Source organism: Podarcis gaigeae, assembly GCF_964106915.1.
Source record: "Podarcis gaigeae genome assembly, chromosome: Z".
NCBI classification, from domain to species: Eukaryota; Metazoa; Chordata; class Lepidosauria; order Squamata; family Lacertidae; genus Podarcis; species Podarcis gaigeae.
The window spans coordinates 1,669,631-1,693,999 of NC_139691.1; the positions used below are offsets into that span (position 1 = coordinate 1,669,631).

Here is a 24,369-nt window from a genome sequence, read left to right on the forward strand (position 1 = left end):
AGAAATGGACTTCAGAGAGTGTCATCATCTGCAGAAAGTGGCCATAACATTCTTTGTGCACAGAAGGCCCCAGCATCTGCTCTCTAAGAGGCTTTAACTGAGAACATCTTTTCTTGGAGACCTTCTGCCAAAAGAGTAAAGGGCGCGGGACTTTGTGGACCAAGGTTCTGGCCCTGTTTAAGACAGCTGCATATAACCTGACCTGTGTGCTATACAGCTTCAGATATCCTCATCACAAATGTGCTAGTGGCAGCCCAGCTGAATTTATTGTGGTCTAAAAAAAACAAACACAGTGGATGGGAGCCGAAACTCCCTTTTAGGAGAATTTCTGTGTCTTGACATTGCCTGATGGTTCAGCAGTGGAAGCAGCCCTGAACAGCAGCATGCACACACCCGACCAATACCTTTTCCACTTTTGTCTGGGGCCTGAGAGAGGTTTGTTGCTCTGTTAGTGAGCAGCAGCTGTCAGCGATAAGTATTTCGGGCATCACCTGTGTAGGATCAGGGAGGTGTCTGTACATCAAGGTTAGCTGACTGGCGGAAGAGGGGGAAGAGGCACAGGAGGGGGTCAGAGGCCACCTGCTGGGCATGGATCAAAGGGTTCAGAGGTCAAAGAGCACTTGGAGCTTAACCATATCTGTCTGTGGAGTGGCTATTTCAGATTGCAAATCTGAGGGCCATTTTTCATTAAGGCCTCTTTAGTGTTCTGTCAGCCCATGGAATAATAAAATGTGATATCCGCTGTTCACCCCACCAGCTCCAGATTGATTGCTGTCTGCCGTGCTGCAATGATTTACGGGCACCAGAGGCACACCTTCAATAAGCCCAAAACCGTGCACTTCACACGGAGGCTAGTGCACTCTTCTTCCTGGTGATGCACTCACTTGCTGGTGAACCTGGCACAACTAAGCCATGGTTACCAGATTTTTTTCCCCAATGAATCCAGGGACACTTTAATTGATTTAATCAATCAATCAATTAATTAAATACTACACGTTCAGGACGTTGATGCTGCAGCAATGGCGGTGGCAGTTGGGCGGCTGCCACCTTGACCTCAACCGCCACGTTTCCCCTTCCTCCAAGGCTTCTACCTCCTTTCTCCATGAGCCTGGGCAGCCCCTGAGTTGTTGGTTCTTCGGTGGTGGTGGTGGGGAAGCGGTGCGCGGTGCGTCAGGCATGGAAGGCGGAGAAGGAGGGCTGAGAGTGGCAGTGGTGAGGCTTGGGCAGCGCAATGCCTCCCTTCCCATTGGAGCAGCCCCAATCCTATTCCTACTTGTGTGCAAGCAGGAGGGGGCAGGGATCCCTCACCTGGGAAGGGAGGCTACCTGTTGCCTAACTGAGAGATCCCTGCCCCCTCCTGCTTGCATGCAAGCTCTGATAGGTAGCGTGCAGCCTCCCTTCACAGCTTAGTTGCTGGGGTCAGGGAAGGTGGAGGTAGCCCGGAAGCTGCGTCTTAGAGCCCCTACACCACCATCATTTGAGGACCTTCGATCAGCTCCTGAAACCAGCCAGAGCTAACTGCTCTGGGCTGCTGAGAGACTGCCACTGCTGCATTTCCCGTAGACCTTAGATGAAATCCGGGGACATTCTGGGGATGGAATTTCTCCAGGGACTTATTCTCAAATCCAGGGACTGTCCCTGGGTAATCCTAAACTAGGCTCATCTCTTCCATTTATTAATAATGTTCTCTTTGTTTTCTCTCGTCAAAGGAGACTCTGAGCTTTCATTGATAGATTTATCAGCTCAGACTCGTGTTGAGCACTCTGTAGATGGTAGTTTTTGTTGATGAGGACAAGTTTTCATCAGTGGAGCTGAGAATTAAAGGCAGTCTTTGTTAATTATTACTTTTTGCTGCTTTGATTCTCAAACAACTGTAATTCAGCAAAAATAAATAAATCAGGTTTGATTCCTGGTGTTATCAAGTCTGGCTGGGAAGGGCTGCTGCCTAAACTCGGGAATCCATTGGTAATCTTTATGGACCAGGGATAGGCAACTCTCAGCCCCTCCAGGTGATACTGGACTGCAACTTGCATCAGCCCTGGCAGGCACGACCAGTGGTTAGGCTGATGGGAGTTGCCTTGCACCACACCTGGAGGGCTCCCTCTCCCTAGTGGAGGCAGTACTGGCAGTGCGTTCCTAACTCTGGTGTGTTTCTGAATTAGAAAAACCACTGTGTTTGTCAACAACAGAAGGCACAGTCCAGCTGAAATAGAGCCATTCATTGGGTCTTGGCTGCAGTTCAGACTGCTACATTCATCATCATCATCATCATCATCATCATCATCATAGCCATACTTAATTCTCCAGTTAACTGTAGAAGAATGTCCATCTTACCACAGTGGCAGTATAGGTCAATATAGCCACCAGTTTCATTGCCAGGAGTTACCAGTTGCTGTTAGAAAGAACCATATCTGTTGTTATTCTTCTTTATTTGTTTTAACAATAATTGATGCTAAATAGGAATGGAAGCCCTGAGATTTTCGAATAGCAAACCTGAAGATGACCAAGCACTGAGGCAGATATAAGTGGAGCCCATTTTGGGGCTGTTAGCATCATACAAACTAGGATAGCGTAAATCCTATACCTTGACAGTCACGTTTGCTTGTGATGTTGCATGGAATTCTTAGCTGTAGAAAGGAAACAAGAACAATGCCATTCTCAGTGCTCCACGATGTGATCTGTTAATTCCTAGCACTCCGCAGCATGAAGCAATTCCTTTGAGTTTTTGCAAAACCATTACATTTGTGAAATCTCACAAAAACTTGCCTGCGAAATCAAGGGCTGTGTGGAGCTGCGGCTCATGAACACAGCAACACACAGCACCTGCTGATGGTGTACAGGCACAGCATTTCAGACCCTCTGCTGCAGTTTGTTTGGGAAGTTAAGAGGTTTTCACAAGTCCAGGTGCCATTTCTAATTTTTATATCTGCCTTTGTTTTTCCCTATTTCTTCCCCTTCAGGAGATACTGCTTTAAGTTTGTAAACTCAGTAGTAAACCACATTTTTATAGGTGACAGGGGAAGAGCAGAAAAGGGATCTGAGCGTGGGCAACCAGTGGGTGGGAGTGGGATTTTGTGTTGCGTGAAAAGCGACAGTGCAGAAGGCAGATGGGTCTGACCCATGATCCACCAGGACGTTTGACTGTGCTAGTCCTGTGCTAGCACACAATTCCCATGTTACAACATCTCCAGTTATTACTGGTTTGTTTGCAGGCACAAGCTGAAGTGCTGGTTATAACCTACAAAGTCCTCTATGGCTTAGGCCCAGACTATCTGAAGGAACGTATTCTCCCATATGAACCTTCATGGGCACTGAAAACCTCTTGGGAGGCCCTTCTCTCAGTCCCACCCTCCTCATAGGCACACTTGGTGGGGACACAGGGGGCTGCTCCCAGAATTTGGAAACCCCTTCCTAATGTGGCTAGGCAGATTTCCTTCTCCTTGTCCTTCCACTTTTATTCTGGCAGACTTTGGGGAACTGACTGACTAAACTATAACAACAGCAGTCCTGCCCATTCATTTTAATGAGGCTTGCACCGAAGAGCTTCACAGTAAATGCTCCATAGTAAGTGCATGCACACGTGTGCATTTATTATTATTATCATTAGTGGTAGTAGTAATTAGATTTGTATACCACCCTGTACCCGCAGGGCAGTTCATTCATGTATGTGCACATGCCATTTTGGGTTTTTCCCTTCAGGCACTAAAATGCCCTTAGGCTGGTCCTAAATCTGAATGTCATGCTGTGTGCAAATGGAAGGCTGTTTCAGCCACTGTGGAGTCCTGGCATTACTTTATGCTGCAGCTGAAATTCAGTGGCTGCCCCCTTACTGCCTTTAGTGAGATCCAAATCTGTTTCTGCTGTCAAAGTGGAGGAGGAGGCCTCTTGCCCAACCCCTTTGACCAAACTTCTGGCTTTAGTTAAGTCTTTACCTGAAGACTTTTTTTTTTTTGTTAGGCCTATGAAGAATCATTTGGCTGTAACCGATTATTTTTGTAGTTGTTGCTTAATTTCCCAAGCCAGGAAGGTGCCAGTCAGTTGCTGTGCTGCTTCCTGGCTCCCCAAAGAAGCCAGTCTCCTGAGCTGGATTTGAGTCTATCTGATATGTGTTAAGCAGATGACCTTTTGGTTCTTTGAAGCTGGGGGAGGAAGTGGTGGAGGATTGTTCATAAGGCAACAATCCTCTTTGAATCTCAAACCACCCCCACCTGTGACTCTGCTGCAAATTATTGGCTGAAAATTCCCAACTTCTAAATATTGGGCACTGTGGGTCATATTAAAAAGATTGTGTTTGCCAAACTGAGGAAAACCAGACCGACAGCTGTCTGTCTGTCTGATTTTCTAAAGAGAAACTTTCACAAAGGTGCCCATTGTTTTCAACAGTGTACCCATGTTCATTTTTGTACAAACACAGCACTGGTCTTAGGAAGGGCTGAAGAGCATTTGACTTCTGAATATCTTAATTCTGTTGTGAATTAGAGAAAACTCTTGAGTAACCTTCAACTTGTAATGCAGCAAGGAGAGGCAACGTGGCTCTTGGGATAGCCTGCAACCTGCCTCAAGGCTTCCACCACAGCTTGTGTGCCTGAGCTCTTCTGCAGACTGGTCATATCTCAGATAAAAGAGGGAGAGGTGACCCGTTGCCTTGGGTTGCCACCTCTGCATCTTAAGACCATTGGAAGAGAGAAGAGAGGAGGAGGCTGGGCTGGTTCCTCGTTCTAAGAGATAACCAGATGAACATTAAGCCAAGATGCCGTTGATTTAGGGTGGCTGACAACATGTGTGTTTGAGCTTCAGAAAACATGGTGTGAAAGTTTGATATAGCAGGGAGAGAACAGGGATCTGCGAAGAACTAAGCAGATGTTATGTAGGGGTCAATAGGTGTTAGGCTTAAGTAATGACATTGTCCTTTTATCTTAACTTCTTCATTTTCAGAAAGTCCGAAACATGGCCCTGGAAGATGTGGTCGTCCTCAACGTTGACACTAACACACTCGAAACTCCTTTTGATGATCTTCAGAGCCTGCCAAATGATGTGGTGAGTGCAGTGGTCATGGGTGAGGACAATGCCTTTGTGTAGTCTGCTTCTGTCCTCAGTGGAGCAGGGGAGGTGGGGGAGAAGGGGGGGCAGCCCTTGACTCTCCACCAGCTGGACCTCTCCCTCCCTCCTCCTGCACTCTGTTCTTCACCCTCCAATCCTGCAGCTTCTCCTGCCTCTGGCTCTCGGCTCCTGATTGTTACAGGCTCCCCCAAATCACTGATCTCTTCTTTCAAGTCAGTCTCCACCCCCATCCCCCTTCTCCAAGTGCCCACTCCTCATTATCCAGCCACCACTACTCAGTGTTCAGCCAGTCTGCGGCACCTTCCTTATTTGTGTGTTCCATTGCTTTGGCTGTTGCTCTGCCCCTCGTGGGGCTGGCTGCCAATTTCCCCAACCAGTAACATGGCTGATGCCACTGCTTCTCCCCATTCCATGATGAAAGATATCCAGATCATCTTGAAGCCGCAATAATAACCACCCCACTGATTCCACCACAGGCTTCCACAGCAGACCAGCACTGGGAAACCTCCAGATGTTTTGGGACTCCCACTACTGTTAGCCCAAAGCGTCATGTCCGGTGGTCAGGGATGATGGGAATTGTAGTTCAGCAATTGGGGAGAGGGATGTCACAGGTTGCCTACCCATCCTATAGAGATAGGGAGCCATCCAGTTCTAAGCCCTCTTCCAGAGTGGAAACCTGGCTGTGAGCTTTGACACTGCTGACGATAAACACATCACCTTTTCCTAATATGAGCACAATCCTTGTGAAGTAGGCAATTATTCTGGATTTCCCATTAGGCGAGTACCTGAGTCTTTCCTAAAGCTGCTTCATTTCCAGCTGGACTGAGCTTTGAACTGGGGTCTTCTTCCATAAGTCTTTAACTGCTGTGTTTCACTGGTTCTAATTGCTGCTTACCTTACTTTACCCTCTTGCAATACTTAATTTTCATTTTTATCCTCACAACCACTCTGTGGAATAAGTTAGGATGGGAGATGGCGACATGCCTCAAGGCCACCCAGTGACCTTCTTGACTGAGCGGACACTTGAACCTGCATCTCCCTCACCTCCAGCTCAGGGCTCTTGCTCTTGCGCCACAATGAGTGTGTCGCAGGGCCTTGGGAGGAAGATGCAACTGGTGGTCAAGAGGTCACGACTCCCTGTTTTCTTCTAAGCACAATGAGCTCCTCCCTGGTTTCCTTCTGTGCAGTGAAAGTGCCAGCTGATGTCCCCCTTCTTGGAGTAGGGGCTGGATCCAGGCCCTTGCACCCAGGGATATGATTTGTCAACAGTCAAGTGAAATATTTGATTTTATGGGACCTCATGAAAGGAGCCGTTTCGAGAAGGCAGCAGAACATCATAAGAGACTTTGCCAAATAAACCCCAAATTGAGAGCTTTGGAATGTCATAAATTTTAAGAGAGTTCCTTCCGTTCATTTATTTCCTTTTATAACACAAGAGAGCTGCATTTCAGTAGTTAAAGCTTACTGATTTGGGTTTCTGTGGGTCTGCTTGAAGGCTATGCTTTTTTATTATCGGCATCATCATCACCATCATTATTGTCATCTTTTGTTATTCTTGTGGTGCTTGTTTTGGAAGGATGTTTGGGGCATCGCAGAGGAAGTGCTGGCAGCAATTTCCATTTAACCAGCTGGAAACATATGTGTACACAGCCTGGGGTTTCCCCCACCCCACCCCAAATTCAGTTGGGTTTTAATAGCATCTGTAACAAAGCTTTAACTAGCATCCTCTTGCTCTGAGTAATTAGTGTCTTCTGACATGCCCACTGTTGTTACGTTAGGTACCCAGATAGGGAAGCTTTCTCCTCCGCCTTGAGACTGTTCTCCATTCTGGCTTTGACCACTAGAGAGCAGGTATCTTGCTTCTGCTTGTAATTGGATTTCTGTCAAGTGTTTTCATGCTTCATGTGTTTGGAACTCAGCCTGGATCACATGGTTCCTGGCTGCTGGGGTATGTATAAATCCGAACTTTCACACACTTCTTTTTCCCCTGGGGGGAGCAACGGGGTCTGTATCAACTTGCATCCCCTGGGCTCGTGCCTCAGGAAAGCCATTGAGATGTGTTGAAGGCCATGTATATGGAATCACCCATGTGCAACATAAATGCAAATATTTCCCAGGACTAAAAATGCCATCAGCTTTCGGAAACGCTGAGCGTTTTGTGAAACTCCTGAGATCACCATTGATGAACTGATGTTTGCTTGGGCTGGGTTGAAAGGGAGCTGCTGGCATCTTGCAATACAGCTGCACATCGTGTACCAAACACCAGGCACCCTGTGTCATGACAGCAACCCCAGTCTCAAAGGGAAAAAACTCTTCCAGTGAGGAATGAAAACCCAGTTTCATGACCTCTCCAGTTGCCCAGCACCTGACCAGGGATGCAGTTGGCAGTCACCCAGCAGTGCTTAAATTCTTGCTGAACTTGCATGTGTGAGTGTGAGCCTTTGGTTATTCAGAAAAATGGCTCCATTTCACATGCTCCGTTGAGGCCTGAGCTTTGTCAAAGGAACTTCCGTTATTCCTGGGGTTTGCACTGGGAGCTGTCCCAGTTCCTGCCTTGCCTCACCTGGCCTGAGCTGCTGCCTGGGCCCTGAGGATTATCTGCTGCCTGGGGTTGGAGTCTGCATCACACACCCCCTTCCTCATACCTTCTTCTGGAATCTTTGGGTGCAAAGCCTGTGTGCTTTGCACCTCTGAATCTTGTATTCACCTATAGGCAGGAGTATACCTGCCTCCCGAGAAGGCATCCTACAAGACCAGGCCGGTCGTCCCTCTGCCCCAGGTTCAAAAGATTTTTGTAATTTTTAATTTTTTTAATTACTACTTTTGGTTAAGAACAGGCCAGGCTACCTGTCGCTATGCGGAGAGGTGCAGAATGCAGCCATTTGTCCCTATTTATACTTTCGATTCGTTGTGTGAAGAGCACCCTTGGGTGCCATTAATCTTTCTTTAAGCTACCAACTTAATTGATTTTAAATATTTACGTCCCACCTTTCCGTAATTGATTTCAAAAACAGTTAACTGAAGTCAAAACAGTTAAACCACATGCATCAATTAAAAAGCAGCTTTTAAAAAAACAAGGCTATCATCAGAAATTCAGCAATGAACAGCAAAGGTAATATTAAAATGTTTCCTTTTAAGAATTCAGCAGAACAGAACAGGGTTCACATAGCATCTAACAGCAAATAAAGTAGGCAGCAGGTGAGTGTCTGCATGGGAAGAATCCTATTATTAGGGTGCCTTCATTGGAAAGGCCCAGCCCCCAGTTGGCGGCCAGCAATCTGCTTAGGGCAGGGGCTTTGGTGGTGAAAATTGTACCACTGGGTGACTTTTTTCATGCCCTTATAAAACTTTGCATCAGTGACTAAGAGGAATTCAGGTTCCTTACTTGGACACCCATACCTCACAGGTTTCATCTAGAAGTGGCATGCTATTTTGGGAACATAAGAGATGTGCTCTCTTTTTTGGAAAGCGAGTTTCAGATGAGAGATGAACAAAGTTGGGAATTTCTTGGAGGAAACACACCACACAAAGCACCAGACCCTTTAATCAACAATGTTTCAGCACCTCAAAATGTTACTCAGAGATCAGCTCTTGTGAACAGGCTAATTGGCTTGTGATTATTTTATTCTGTCAGTGAAGTATCCCGTCTTCTTATTTATTGGTATGGCCTTAGGAGGAGGAAATCTCTCTCTCTCTCTCTCTCTCTCTCTCACACACACACACACACACACAAACAAACACACATGAATATTTGCTTTTTCACGTTGTGGGCATTTAAACTTGCTGAGTGGGTCACATGAGTGCAAAGCTTCTGTTTTCTTGATTTTTTTTTAAAAAAGTAACTTGCATTTATTTATTTTTTCCCCTTTCTGATATTGTGATTTGCAAAGGAATGTGTTTTTCTTGCTTTATTCATGTTGACAACTAAAAGCCTTGGATCTAATTAAAAGAATTTCCACTCGCACCTCTACTGAACCATTTCATTATGCTGCACTGCACAGATTGCATTTTGAAACATGGTGATAGCTTAAGCCTGACCTTTAATCCTGAGCTGCCAAGAGTATAAAAATCTTCTCTAAAAACACTTCCAGGATTGGCTCCCTGTTTCTGTGCCTGCCTGGGTAAGAAGCAGCCTCTGTGTGTAGCGGCTACCGTCCGAGTTGGAAAATATGCTTCCTTTTGCTTAAGCAGAGCAGCTGAGCATTGGGTGCCTGTCTCAGCTTGTGGGCAACATTTCCCCAGAAAGGGGGGCTGGGGGCCGGGGGGGGGACACTTTTGGCAGCTGCCCTCTTCTTTGACTTGGGACTCCAAGCAGAGGTGTCTTGATTTCTGCCAGGAGCTGAACCCCCCCAGAAGCTTGTTTTCTCATTCGTAATCCAGTTTGTTTTATTTTTATTCTGTCAGCCACCTTAGGAGGACCGGGCCCTAATAAAAGGCAGTCTGTGAATTTGTATATGAAATAAATAAATCAGCTGATTTCAGCTCTGGAACGTGTAAGGTAAAGGTGAAGGAGAGAGGGCCCCTGGGCCTTTGCAGTGTGCCCTTTTACTCAATGCAGAGCAAGGGCAGCTGATGGTCACCACACATCTGTCATCTGCCAAGAGCTGAGTCCCTGCAGAGAAAGTTGGTTCCCACATTCCGAAGCACCAGACCTGGAGCTTCTGGGGCTTAGGGCTGGAAATGAACTTTGACCTGAGCTACCTCCCCAACATGCCATTTGCTGGCATGGGCAAGGACTAGCAAAGTGTGTTTAGGTTGTTGAGACCTGTGCTGATTTGGGAGGTTATGTTTCACGTGACAGAGTGGAAGACATTGGCTTTTAAGGCCTCTGAGTGGACAGTGTCAGGCTTGTGCTTTACCCAAAACTGTTCCTTCTATCTCTTTAACATCTCATGGAATGCACACTTTAGTGCTTTTTGCTTTTTTTTAGTTTACAAAAAGGAAAATGCAACTCTTGGGGGGGGGGTGTAGCAAGGAATAAGGGAAACACACTTTTTTTGTTAGTAAATGCCTTATTTACTGCTTTCTTCCTCCATAGTTGTACAAAAGGTAATGCAGAGCTGCCCTTTTGCTAAACAAATCAGTGAGAAAGAAGTGGCCACTCTGCTTTGCTTTATGCTTCTGGAGTAATCTTGGTACCTCCCAAAAATGTCCAGTGTGGTGGTCCTCACACAACCAAAAGTTGCATCAAATGTGACATTTTTTGCAGTTGCTTTCCACTAAGACAGGAATCCCTGATTTAGATCTGCGTATTAAAGTCCTCTCTGTTTAGCTACTGTCTTAAAACATGCAGAAGACTAGAGCTCTGAAGCAAAAGAGCTTCAGATACCTGTTTCTGGAGTATCTGTCTTAGATGCTAAGAGGTGTATACTTGTGAGTATCATCAGAAAGAAATGAGTCCCCTGTGGAACTTGCTGGTAGTCTTCCCCTGCTCCCAGGAATCATCTCTCTGCAAGGTGCATAGACAGTCTGTCTGGACATTTGCTAAATGCTTCAGTAATCCTTGCCAGGTTCAACTGTGCTGGCCAGGCACTGGCTTGCCCACTCTCTCTGCAACTGGAGCTGCTGGTCAGAACAGGAAGTTGTAGGCAGTTCAAACCACAACACAGTTGCAGGCTTCTGTTCAGAATCCTCCTTGCCTCAGCCAACATGACATCAGTGGGCCTTTCTCCTCCCACCCCCTGCTTTGAAGATCCTTGATCCGCTACACTCTGCTACACTTAGGCAGTGCAACACAGAGGATGCCAGCCAGGCTAATCCCTCTGCATCTCATTATTACTACTACTACTACTACTACTACAATTTATATACTGCCCTTTATGTGAAGATCCCAGGGTGATGTACGACGTTAAAAACATATTTTACATAGCATAATAATAAAAGACAATTTTAAAAATCAAAGAAAAAAATCATAACAGTACCCACACACTTTAAAAGGCCATAGATGGTTTAATGGGCAAAGGCTACAGTAAGAGGAATCTAAAGCCATGTAATGTTGGTGCCAGGTGAGCCTCTTTGGGGAAAGCATTCCACAAATGGGGAGCCACCACGGAAAAGGCCTTATTATTGTGCTGTCACCCTCGAACCTCTGGGGGAAAGGGGACACTTAGGTCATGGCCTGGCACTCAGGTCCAATTCAGGCAGGTATATGTGAGAGAAAGAAGTCCTTTCTACTTCTTTGTCTTTCTCCCCTCCCCAGCCCCTGGGGAGCACATCTTCATTGTAGCCACCCCTGACATGCCCCATGGCTAATCAAGATAAGCCCCTGCTACTCTCTGTGGTGTTGCCTTGTGGTCAGATGCACCTTCATGAGTTCAACTGAAGTCCTCCTCCCTGATCAGGCAGAATGCTGGTTCCTGCTGCGCTTCAAAGCTTTGTGAGAGCCCTCTGCTCCAGTTGGATCAGGAGAGGATTTTGCCAGTTGACCTGTTCAGCGGTTGGCGTTAATTGAAACAGCAATCTAGCCCCTTCTGATAGAGAGTGGCAGGAGCTGGCTTGCGCTCAGTATTGGAGCTAGTAAACCCCTGGGGCCAGCTGCAATTCCCCCAAACCTCTTACCACAAAGCCAAAGAAGGGAGGACAGCCTGTAGTAGAGCTGACCCCCAGAATCCTAACCATCCTCCTCGTCTTCTGTTATTTGTAAATGGCCAGTGTGCTTGATCCTCTCTGCAGCCATGCAGATCTTGAGGAACTCAGTTGTTAAGACACAGAAGTTCTCTCTGCAAAGCCTGCCCTCTCTGCCCATGCAGCCTCTCCCAGGTCTTCCATACTTCTGTGCTTCAGCGACTCAGTTGCACAAAGGAGGAACAGGAAGGAGAGCAGTTTTTTCCATTGGTGGGAACACTTCTGGTCTCGATCCGGAAGGCCCAAAATGTGCAGTCACCACCTTTGTAATGGTTGCAGGTGTTCAAAGGCACAATGTTGCTCTTTTTTTTTTAAGGAAATAATATAAAGGCAGGGGCCATTTACTTGGGGGGGGGGCTATGAGTGAAGCTGGGGCTCAGTGAGGCAATTACAAAAGTGTGCATTAATATACAAAATAGATTTGCCAGCCCTCCTTGATTACATTAGAAATAAGATAACTGCTTTCTCTCCGCTACACTATGTAGATATCTAAATGCCAAAAAAGACATTTAAATCATCTAGCCCGACTATTTTAGCCGGAGCACAGAGCACGATAATGAATGAACAGGAACCTCTGGTTTGTGCCTGGAACACCAAAGGCACATGATTCAGGTAACCTTGAACGCTTGTGTTAATTTTGAGAATTTGTCAGTGTAGGAAGGTGTGCAAGTTGATATTGCTCAGTTACCATCATGGAGTACTTCTTTGTGTAAATGGTAATGAGACCGTTAGGTCTGTGTTCACCTGAAGTGCAGCTCTGTGAATTGGAGGCAATTAAACACCTCCAGGATGAAAGAGAAAGGGCAGTGAAGGTTAAGTGAGGAATAATCTGATGCACAGGTAGCGAGAGTCTTTGAGAAGTGAGGAAGTAAAGAGCTGCTTCCAAGGATGAAGATGTTGTCGTTGTCAATGAGCATTGCACTTTATATTTCATGGTGGAGCAGGATAATACCCCCTGCCTTTTAAAGAAAGGCTTTCCTTTATAATTCATTCGTCGCAACCAGGAATTTTCCCCTCTCCCTCAATGTTTGCAATGGGCAAAACTCTCTTGCCTCTGCTAAAAATACTTTGCAGGGTGTTGTGAGGAACAGTAACTTAGGAATTGTAAAGCGCTTCATTCATTCATTTAAAATCTTGTTTCCTCACCTCTGTCCAAGCCTGAGGTGATTTACAGCTATTTAAAAACTTTAAACACACACAACATAAAGTTAACTATGATGAGTTAAAAAAAAATCCCACTATGCATTCCCAAAAGAGCAAATTTGTTCCATTTTGCTCCATTGGTGACAGCTTTCATTCACTGGCTAATAGTGCAGTTCTAAATGTGTTTACTCAGAGGTAAATCCCACTGACTTCAGTAGGACTTAGTTACTGGTACATTTAAGATGGACGCCAAATGCTCTCCCATGAAAGGCATCTTACACTTCTCCTTTCCTCAAATGGATGGACTCTGCGATTCCTTTTTGAGGATGTCATTCCAAAGCCTTAGGACTACGGCAGCAAAGGACCTGGTCCTGATTTACTGTGGTCAAAAGTTTGTGAAGCAGAGTCCTTGGTGGTGATCTTAATAGTCAGGGAGGGTTTGTGTCTCTTCCCTGGCCCAGTCTAGTCTCTCCTGCGCTTACAGCCACGATTCTTCTCCAGTCCTGATCTCCTGTCCCTTTTAATCAGGAGTGAAGCAGAGCCAGCAATGAGAACTGTTGCTATTTATAAATAATAATTATTGTTGCCATTAATATTATGTGATAGAAGCCATTATCTTTCCTTCAGTATTGAGATAAAAGCTAATGAATGTGAAGCATATTTCTAGGAGCGCAGTTCCCTTCCTCTCTCTGACCACGGCCACCCCCACCAGCACTGTCCCTTCGCTGTCTTGCTAGTGTGTGCAGTCTCCCGGCTTGTGTTTCTTGACAATAAACCCTCCTTTTGGGCCATGTGCTTCCAGGTCTCTGCACTGAAGAGCAGGTTGAAGAAAGTCTCCATGACCACAGGCGATGGCGTGGCCAGGGCGTTCCTGAAGGCCCAGGCTGCTTTCTTTGGGAGCTACAGAAATGCACTGAAGATCGAGCCCGTAAGTTGTCTGCCGCTCTTTAACACAGAGCTCTATTCTCCGCAGTTTGCATTGGTTTGGGTTATTTATTTTTGTTTGGTTAAAACTCTCTCACACACCAACACACAAAAATATATGTACACCGCTTTTTGCCAGAGAAATATATCCGAAGCAGTGTGCAAAAGCAGTAAAACACATCATCAGATAATAATAACAACAATATACAAGCAAAGGAATTCTGCACAACATCCACTGAAAGCAGTGCTGGAGTAATATTAATAAGGAAGGCTAGGGTGAACAAATATTTATTTCTTGCTATTATTATTTTATTTAGAAAATGTATAATACACGTCCTGTTAAAAAAATGCAAGCAGTGTACAGATACAATTATAGATTAAGCATGGCTGAAATCCACAAATTGAAGCAAAGTCACATAAAATCTTCATCATTAAAATAAGGGTGTTTTTTTAAAAAAAAATATATAGAGAAGTGAACATAGCTAGCGCATGCCTGATTTCTGGTTGTGTGGTGCTGTGGAGCTGGTGTTTGGTCCCTCGGTGCCACTGTGGCAAATCTCTTGCATTTTCTTGAAGGTGTGGCAAGCAGGACCGAAGGATGGGGTGTAAGTATTAAGAGAGTGTCAGAGGGAGAGGGAGAACCCAGTGAGTAAACATGGACCTCCGAAATAGCTGCTGGGGGAGCAAAGGGCAACTATCCCCAGACTGCACTTAGTGCAAACAAACAAGCAGCCACTGAGGGACTCCAGAACAGAGGGGGGGGTTTGGGGGGGGTCTTGGCAAGGGTGGTGGGAGGAGGCATTTTCAGCCACATGGGGTTTGATGGAATTGATCAGAGACCCATGCAGAATGCATGCAACACAAACAAGCCTGTATGGATCCCAGAGTGCTCATTGCCCATCCGGTATTTGAGAGAACGGAATAAGAGCCTGGGGTCCACCTGTGATTCTCCATTAGCACGTAACAAATTATTTGTGCTTCTGAAACAACAAAAAGAAGAGGAAATGGTTTATCTTAACTCCTCCTGGGAGCACGTGTCGATCTCGCCCTTTCTCTTAATTGCTCGAATAAAATGCTGTTGAATCAGCAGGACGTTCTGAGTTTATTTTCCTCCTGCATAGCGTGGAGTGTACCTCTGACACTGAATATAAGAGCAGATGTATTCGTGTGTGTGCGTGCGTGTTTCTATATGGCTCATTAAAATGTCAGGTGTAAGCATTATGCTTCCCAAGTCCCAGCTGTAGCTTTAATTCCCAGCCATGTAAATAGGAGCTCAAGGCACACGGAGAGGCTGCTGAACTCTTAAACCTCCCTCATCCATGGCAAGCAGCAACCAACCTCTTTCCTTCCTGGAGGCAGTTCATTTGTGTTCCCCCATGCTCCTCCTGCTGGTTGCCTGGCAACCTGAGGAGGGTGGGTGCCCATACTGTTTGGGGTAAGTGGGGATTAGCCAGCCAGATAGATTTATGTTAAATAAAGATAGCCGCTTCCTGGAGGACTCTTCCTCGTTAGGCAGTGCTCAGGAGGCAGGCTGCTCCAGAGGAAGGCTTGGAACAGGCTCTCTGTGACCCTTCTTCACCTTCTCAAAATTTGCTCCTGGGCAGAGTGGCTTGTGGCAGAACCTCTGTTTCAAATCCTTATCCCCGAATCTGTGATGTCCTGCACAATGAAAGGACTCTGGTCTTGCTTGGTGTAGGGGATGGGAGTGTAGGCTTCCTGTTGACTTTGCTGAGATGCTCATGGCAAGATGTGTCCTGTTTGGATAGAGGGACTTGGGCCCAAAGGGGCTTGTGCAGGAGAACTCCCTGGTGAATCGTGCCCTCAGTTTGCATGATAACTTAAATCGGGTTTAGTGGCAGTTTGGGAAAGGCAGGCCGCCTCGCTCTCTTTCCCTCTCTAGGTCAGTGAAGCCAGCGGTCTGAACTGAGCTTTCCTAAAATAAGACAGGAATCATTTTTTGCCCCTCGCAGTTGAAGGCAAGTCGGGCGAGTGCCACTCCGTAAATACAACTATGCGCATTTTGCTTTCTAAACTGTGAAATGTTAAAGGTTAAAAAGTGATTTCAAGCATTCTTCCTCATAAATAGCCATTTTAATTACTTAATAGTGTGGCGATTAAAATATTTATAGCCTTATTGCTGGTGGTGGAAGGAGACACTGGGCAGCCCCAAAGTGTCCCAGGAATGTGTGGTGCTCTTTCCTAGAGTGACACCTAGTGGCCAGAGGCTGCAGCACTGCGTCCAGTTCTCTATACAGTAGAAGTGGCTCTTGCTGGTGTTCAGAGCCAAAGCATAACCTTTTCATTTAAAGGAAAAATGAGCAAGTCTGTGTGTTTTGGGATCAGGCAATTAAGTAAATGCAGCTAGAGATCTGCAGCCAGAAGTTTGGCTAATAAATTCATAGGTTCCCATTTGAGGCTTTGGGATACCAGCCCAGCCCAGAATTCCCCAGCCCTCAACCTGCCCATCCATTTCCTTCCTGCCCCTATATAGTGCCCCTCCGATATCTAAGCTCTGCATGAATATTCCTCACAGCCTCCCTCCCTCCCTGACCCTCAGATTCCTGCCTGGACCTTTATTTCGCTTCCTGTTCATTGAGCATGCATCCTGATCTGCTTGCACAGAGTTCAGACTGTATCCAGTTCTTACTGAGCATTTCTTCTGATTTGCTTGTGCTGCTTTTATCCATATTTCCATTAATCATTTGGTCACCCCACACTTCTCAGTACTTCTCCGTACCACAAGAGTTCTGTGGGGTTTTGTGTTTTGCTTTGTTTTAAACAAGTTGATTCCACTGGAATTTTGCAAACCTAAACCTTCAACATATGCTTGAATCCCTCTTGCGAAATGCAGACAGGCTGGAGGAGGGGACTGAGTCCAATTGCAGATGTCACAGGACTCAGAAATAGCCTTGTGTGGAACCCTGGAGAACTGATTCTGTTTAGCATAGACAAAGCTGAGCTAGATGGATAAACGTTCTAACGTTGTGTAAGGTTACTTCATTCTTCTGCCTGTCTACCATACAGCTTTTCCTGCCCCTAGTGAGGTTTTCCCCAGTCAACCGGGCAAGGTTGGAATATGGGTTAAAATTGGATGCAGAAAAGAGGCAGGTGATCCTGGTTCCGAACGGTCACAGGTTAGATGGAGTCTCCCTGACTGTGAGTGATTCGTGTTCTCTAATTTTCTGGAGAAGCAGTTTGGCGTTAATGCCTGGAGTGCCATTCCCCATCCTTAGCTCAGCGGCAGGCATTCCCATTTTATGGACAGGTCAAAACGTGTAGCATTGATCTGCCATTTTGTGATTTTTCTGTTTCATTGGAGGTTTTTAAGCAGAGGTTGGATGGCCGTCTGTCTTGGATGCTTTAGCTGAGGTTCCTGCATTGCAGGGGGTTGGACTAGATGACCCCCAGGGTCCCTTCCAACTCTACAAATCTATTATTCTATGATTATTTGCAGTGTGCTTGCAGTCAGGCTGCCCTTGAAGACGACACAGATACATCAGCTACTGCATTTTCAGCCTGTTTGATGCCACTTGTGCTGGCTACTGAGTTGCCTGTGGGCCCAATTTGAGGGTCTGGCTTTGACTCTGAAAGCTTTGCACCCTCAAAGACCATCTCCCCCTGCTTGCCTGTTGAGATCCAGTCAAGAAGCTTAATTGTCTTTGTGCTGTCTTTAACAACTGCGGACACTGATATAGTAGAGCAGGTCTTATACTATCATTGCTCCAAAGCTATGGAAACTTATTCCAACAAAGGCTAGGCCTGCTGCCTCGACTTTCTTTTCATAAACATTGCAAAACTTTTGAAAAATAGATTAGCATTTGATTGAAGCTTTTCTGCGGCTGTTATTGTCCTGATTGCTTGATTCTGTTAATGCTTTACTGTTTCCTGTAATTGTTGGTTGTAAACTGCCTTGAGCACCAGAAAAGTGATATATAAATATTTTTTATATCTAGCCAATTTGGCCTTGTGCTCATCCCCCAAAACCTCTTCTTAATATTCTGTGCCATTGTTGAAGCGTTCCATCAGAGGATCTCACACTTTTGGAAAAGTTTTGTGATTTCACACAGCTAAGGCAGCAGGTAGGTTTTTTTAGCTAGCTGGGCTGATAACTTGCTGTAATAATGTAAGGAGACTAATGGCTGCCTGCATTGCCCAAAGAGAAGACTAAAGTGGAAGTCTCCACTTTCCCCCCCCCCTTTTTCCTTAAAAAATAAGGCCCAGCCAAGGTCACTTAAGATTTTACAACCCGGGTTGTCAAGGTAAACAAACCTTACTTTATTTGTCAGACACTTGGGTTGTGGTGGTTTGTTTTGCTGTGGGTGGGGTTGAGAAAGAAGGAACCCTTAACTTCCATCTTTTCTTCTTGGGTTTGCATAATTTGTTTAAGTCCAGTTTCGAAGGAGGTGTTACAGAGAGTCCCTTAGAACAGGAAATACTGACACATCCTTCTAATTGGTACCATGATAAGAGTCTTTTAATTGAGGGTGCTTTAATATTGTAAGACATTAAAAAAATTGGTTTTGACAGCGTAGACAAAGAAATTTTGGAATGAATGAATGCATAAACAAATCTGTCTTACGATTATGGCTGTGGCTCTGCGTTTTCAGCCAGTTTGGGGCTGGCCATTATTAAATCATTACAGCTGTCTCGTTGAGGATGTGGACATTTATTCTGTGAGGACAGTTTTGAATAAAAACAAGTTTTGAATTTGTGGGTTATAGTAGGCAAACCTGAAGGTGAACAAAATTTTGAAGGTGAATTTTGGACACAACGGAGAGGTAAAAGATTTGGATTACAGTATTATAAAAGATGCAGTTGGAAATGACTAACAATCAGACCCACAAAGGGGAGGGGGGAAGACCAGGAGATTCCATGGAATCTCGTTTCTGTGATGTTCGATATGTGGCTGTAAAATTTTAATCTGAAAACCAAATAAATAAATTTATTTTAAAAAGAGAAGATGAACAAAATAGTTAATACATTTTGTACAAACTATGACTATGCTTTTAGTTAATTTATTTTTGCTAAAATTGCCCATAATAAAATCTCTGTTAGATTATGATTACTAGCCCTTGTTGATCTGACCTTACATTGGTGTATAACAGCAATGTGCTGTTTAGAAGCTTTATGGCCGACTCCTTGATGGTTCCGGATTTTATTTAGTTTGAATTTAGCTGAAAATTTCGCTGGTTGAGATGAAAGGCAAAATGTCAGAGCATGGAAGTGGATGCGCCTTTCCACTCCCGTACACATCATGCTCTTCCCTTGATGAACCTAATTGCCAATTTGCTAAGGCCGAATAGCAGGATTGCATGTTTTATTTTTAGTCCTTCTCAAACATTGCTTCAAGATAGCGCACAAATATTGTTATCCAAATGCAATGCAAATGTTGGTTGCAGTTGCTAACCGCAAGGTTAGCTGCACTGAAGTCGACAAGGAGACGATGAACGATTCAGTGGGACTTCTTCTTGCTCACTGGTCTTCAATCAGTGGGTTGGGACTCAGCAGTGGGTTGCACCCTGATCCAAGGTGGGCCACAGTAGGAACATTAGTGCCTTGTAAATATACCATAAATGATTAAAAAATGGGTCCCCGGATGCATTTTTGGGCTAAAGTTGGGCCCTGGTTTTGAAGAGCTTGAAGATACCTGCTCTAGTTGACAGGCTGCCCTAGAAGCCGCTCTTTGCTCGTTAAGGAAGAAGAAATGGACATGGAGGAAACATCTGCACTAGGAAAATCTGTGCAGATTTTCTGGAGATTTGTTATTCTATTTATTTAGAAAAATGTACATACTGCTTGATTGTAGTAAAAGTTCTCAGTGGAAGAGAAAGCCATTTCTCGTAAGTGGCTCTTTGTGGTTTTAGGTCCCCTAGAGATCTAAGTCGTTGAGTTACTCTTAGTCCTGTGCAGTAGCCTCAGCCCCAGAGCCGTTCTCAAATCCTCTACCTCTTCTTAACATTTATTGACTTTAGTTGCACCAAAAATTTTGTGTCTTTACGGAAAACACAGTATCTTTGTTCTGTTTAAAAATCGGTGGGAGAGGTAAAGCTTCGTTGCAATTGAGCCCCTTTAAAGCTTCTGCTGTGCCACATCATAAGCAAATGAGGTAGCGAAGTCAGAGCTGTCAGGGGTCACAGATAGCAGATAACGCAATGTGGGGCTGTGGGGCAGTGATGGGGAAGCGGAGACCTGGTCCAAGAGGCCTGCCAAGGCCTGTGGCGAACGTGCTGCTGAAGCCGTTCCATGTCTTTGCCATGGGTGTGGCTTTCACTGTGGATTTCACAAAGATCCAAAACAGACTTGCGATGCACAAAAGCCAACTGAATTACCAGTGGATGCATGTGGAGACCCTCAATGTGAGAGGGAGATGGGGAAGAGGCTGTTCTGCGGGGTCATTGATTGCCATGGAGGGCTGGCTGGCAACCGAGCTGTCCCACGTGTCCTTTAGAGTTGGTGAAGTCTGTCCCTTAACAAAATGTCTAACCTGTTTATTAGAAGATTCCCTAAAGTATTTCTGTCTTGTTTTAGAGCTTTAATATATACAAATTTGACATCACACTAGTGGATAGTCTGTGCTTTCTGTCGAGAAAGCGGGTCAAACAAAGGTTATCAGCAGAGGGCCTCTCCTCTGCCTCACCTACCTCTGTCTGTGTACAGTCATACCTCATGATACGGATTATGTGTTTTCGGGTTGCGGACCACTAGAAACCCGGAAGTACCGGAACGGGTTACTTCCGGGTTTTGACGCTTGCGCATGTGCAGAAGCTCCAAATTGCGCCTGCACAGATGCGGCACTTCAGGATGCGAACGCTGCAGGTTGCGGATGTGCCTCCGTCACGGATTACGTCCATAACCCAAGGTTCCAGTGTGTGTGTGGGACACAGGAAGAGGCCTTATCTCTAGTCACACACCTAGGCTGCAGAACTCTGTCCGAAGAGAGGAATGTTCTGTCCCCTTTTTGTTGGCTTTTGGCTGACAGGAAGGATTTTTCCTTTGGGGAAAGTCTTTGGGTTTTGACCATCTGTCGCTTAGGTTTTATTCTGTGACTGCTTTTACTGTGTTTCATGTATCTTTGTGATTTCTATTTTGTTGGACTTTAGCATAGTTAAGGCATAAATACGTTTTTTAAAAGCAAACGAATAATCAGACCTGGAATCGGCTTCAAGGGTCATTGAGGTATCGCTAACTGTAGTCTGCAATGATGTAAATGGCTGTGGGGCTTTGATGGCAGTGTCCATCTCAGATTGGCCAAGAGCAGGCTCAGCGTTGGGGCACAGGCTTGGCTTGCCTTGGTTCCATTCCTGGCATCACCAGCGGAAGGATTATGGGCATCAGAACTGCCCGAATTCTGCTATGTCGTTCAGGGTACATAGTGCTGGGTTACATGAACCACCTGACTTTGTCGAAGTGCTCATTTTGGCAAGGACTCCACAATGGTGGGACTAGGTTAAAGTTACCAGATTTTTCCCACTGAATCTGGCGACACACTTCAACTTCAATGGATTTTGTATGGGGACTGATTTGTAAATCTGGGGACTTAGACTAGGTTCTACGTGAGACGTGGGTGGAGCTTTGAGCATCTTCTAGAAATTACATTTCTGATTGGGGCAGCTTTTCAGTTGCTGGAATCAGGACAATAGAGAGAAATGAATTTTAGTATATTATATAAAGTATGTTGTAAACCTCTTTGAGATTGTTGGGTTTTCATACAACCAAACAGTGTATAAACTATATGAATAATAATGATGATGACGATGATGATGTGTGAAGCCGCTTACCTGAATCATGTTTGTATTTTTAAAGTGAGAATGCTTTATAGTTTCAAGCCGTTAGGTTGGATCAAATGTAAAGCCTGAATAAATACTCACTGAGCAGGGCAGAAATTGCCAAGCTCTCCTCCACTCCATTCAGCTTCGCTTTCACTACTGGGAGAAGGAGAAATGAAAGCCCCTTCCCATTAGTCCCTTCTTCCTACCAGGAAGCATCTCCCAGTGCCTTTAATGGGAGGAAATATTCCTGCAGCCGCTGGAGCATGGTGGAGTGTCAGCTGTCATTGAGACATTCAATTGGAGCTGAACTTTCCATATGCCTCAGCCCAACAAGGGGCCCCCTTCCAGCCTTGGGAGGTTTTGTTTGTGGTTGTATTAATCCGCCCTTGAAGGGTTGATTCCTTTTCACTGTTCCCTTGGTGTGTCTGTGGGTGGAGCTTTGTGACAGGGGCTCTGAATTCAGAAGTAGGCTGCGTTTATTAACTCTGAATCAATTAACCCCAACATTAAAAACTGGGCACAGCCCTACTACACCTGAGCAGAGGATGGCATAGGAGACGTTTACTGCTGCCTTCTTAATTTTATTTGAGGACATTTAAAAAAAAAATCCCCAGCCTTTTTTTGTGGTGGGACTGATGATGTTTGCCTTCTGGGAAGATGCCGTGGAAGTAAAGTAATAACCATTTGAAAGCCTCTCTAAATCTCCCCGTTACTGAAGAAGGATTTGGAGAGGGGGAAGTGGCAGTGAAATGTTTTAGCATCAGCGAAGAGGGAATTTAAGTGTTCAGCTGATAAATTATTCTGCCTTGACTCCCTCACCTGACTTCCTGTCTTTCTGCCTTTGACGTTGCCAATGGACAACCTGAAACTAAGTGGTGGTGGTTTGTCTTAGACCATCAAAGGACAAGGCTATCAAAGGCCACGAACCACCATGGCTGTGCTCTGCCTCCACAGAAGTCTGGCTCCTGAATACCAGTTGCTGGCAATCACACATGCGGAAATGCTGTTGTGCTCAAATCCTGCTTGCTTGTTTCCCATCTGGTCAGCCCCTGTGAGAACAGGATGCTGGACTAGAGGGGCCATGGGCCTGATCCAACAAAGCACTTCTTGTGTTCTTACCTAGTTATTTGCAGCAGCTGTGGAGGGGTCGCAGCAAAATGAAACAGAAGCCTGTTCCTGGCAGGCCGCAGGATCACTTGTTTGACAAGTGGTCAGACGCTGCATCAGTTTGACCTGGAGTAATTCAAGTCAGTTGCAGCTATTCACTGCAGCAATCTGCCAGCTCAGATCAACAGAATATGTTAAACTGGCAATATTCCCTGAAGGAAAAAAGAGTTGGTTGAATTAATATGGCCATGGATAGATAGTTGTAGCTGTAGATATGTTTTTGGATCTATGCCCATATAATGAAGTGTGCATTGCACTGGAATTTTTGATGAAGCCCTTGAGTAAATCCCTCTCAATAGAAGTGAGGCAAAGAAAGCAACAAGCACCTTGTGGTGTAAGAAACGAATCTCCCCACATCAACCAGGAAACACGGGGGTCCTCCTGGCCGCCCAGTGGTGGGTGGAGCCTTCAAGACCTGCTGCGTCCCTGAGCTTTAGCAAAGGGCTGGGAGTGTGAGCTTCGCTGTTGACGGATTGGCTGGATCACGCTCCTCAAAGCAGCTGCTTTAATCTAGCTGGTGTTGGGGGGGGGGGGAGTCCTAACTGAATGTGTTGCTTTCTCTTCTGCACTTTTCCTCACAAACTGACAGATTTTGTGTGTGCGCGTGTGTGTGCTATGACTGAAATATACATTTTGTAAATGGTAACTTTTTCTTGCTATTTAAATAAGCTGTGTATGTACAGCATGAGAGATTTATGCACATAACAGCTGGGAAGCCGCTTTCTTCGAAATTCCAATGGGTGCAAAAATGTCTTTCTCAAGTCACAGGAAGTGCATTGTGAAATAGACACTTCTATGGTAATTGGGAGCTCCATTTCTCTCTTCCCTCCATTAATCCTCTTTTTCTTTTCTTTTTTTGGAATACAATTAGCGCATCACATGCGCTTCACTTGGCCTCCCTTCGTTTACCTCTGACACCTCCTTGATGTTTAGATGTTTGTTTCTCTGCTTTGAACTCCCATCATTGGTAATAAAGACAAACAAGATTTTATTAATAAACATATTTCCTATTAAAGAGATACAATTAGTGTGCATTGTTAGGCAAAACTATATACATATTGAAGTGGGTTTAAGTCTTTTACTGATTTGTTCAGGAGATGGCAAGAATTGTGAAAGGATTTTGGAGTTAATATCCAATGAAGAGCAATTCCTGGGGAAAACAGCTAAAGGATGATATAAAAAGATACCTTATATAAAAGGATGACAACTCTAAAAATGCATAAATAATATATGTAATTTGAAGTGGTTTTCTTTTCTTTAAGGCAGCAGGAACATAAAATGCAAAAACCAGGGGCTTGTTTATGCTTTCTAGTGTGACTGGTACAGCCATTTTGACATGGTTGCCATTGAGGTGGGGGCAGGAATGAAACTACAGGGAACCAGAGTTACTTCACAGTTTTCATGGCAAATTGTGTGTCCTGCAGCAAACATGCATAGTGGGGGCAACAGACATGTACCTTAAAACACTTGCTTTCATGCACTGCTGAGACCTGCTCTTTGTCTTTGCAGAAATCCTATAAAACCAGTTTCCATAAATTTCTTGCCTTGCAGGTCTTGCAAGGGAATTCGAAAGAAGGCATGACTCTGCACATGACTTGAACCCTGCACTCTTCATCTCAGTGTTCACTTTTCTTCCCGCTAGGCCACACATGACCACCCTGGCTTACCTTTTGGTTGCATC

At 45.2% G+C, this 24,369-nt stretch overlaps 1 protein-coding gene across 4 annotated transcripts in view; it reads left to right on the forward strand.

Annotated features, from left to right (window-relative positions):
- Positions 1 to 24,369, forward strand: part of DENND1A (DENN domain containing 1A) — a 266,540-nt gene that overhangs the window by 181,259 nt on the left and 60,912 nt on the right. For all 4 annotated transcript variants that reach the window (XM_083721669.1, XM_083721671.1, XM_083721670.1 and 1 more), the window contains exons 12-13: positions 4,936 to 5,037; positions 13,631 to 13,756. In XM_083721669.1, coding sequence (XP_083577795.1) covers positions 4,936 to 5,037; positions 13,631 to 13,756 — 228 coding nt within the window. The remainder of the gene's footprint in view (positions 1 to 4,935; positions 5,038 to 13,630; positions 13,757 to 24,369) is intronic.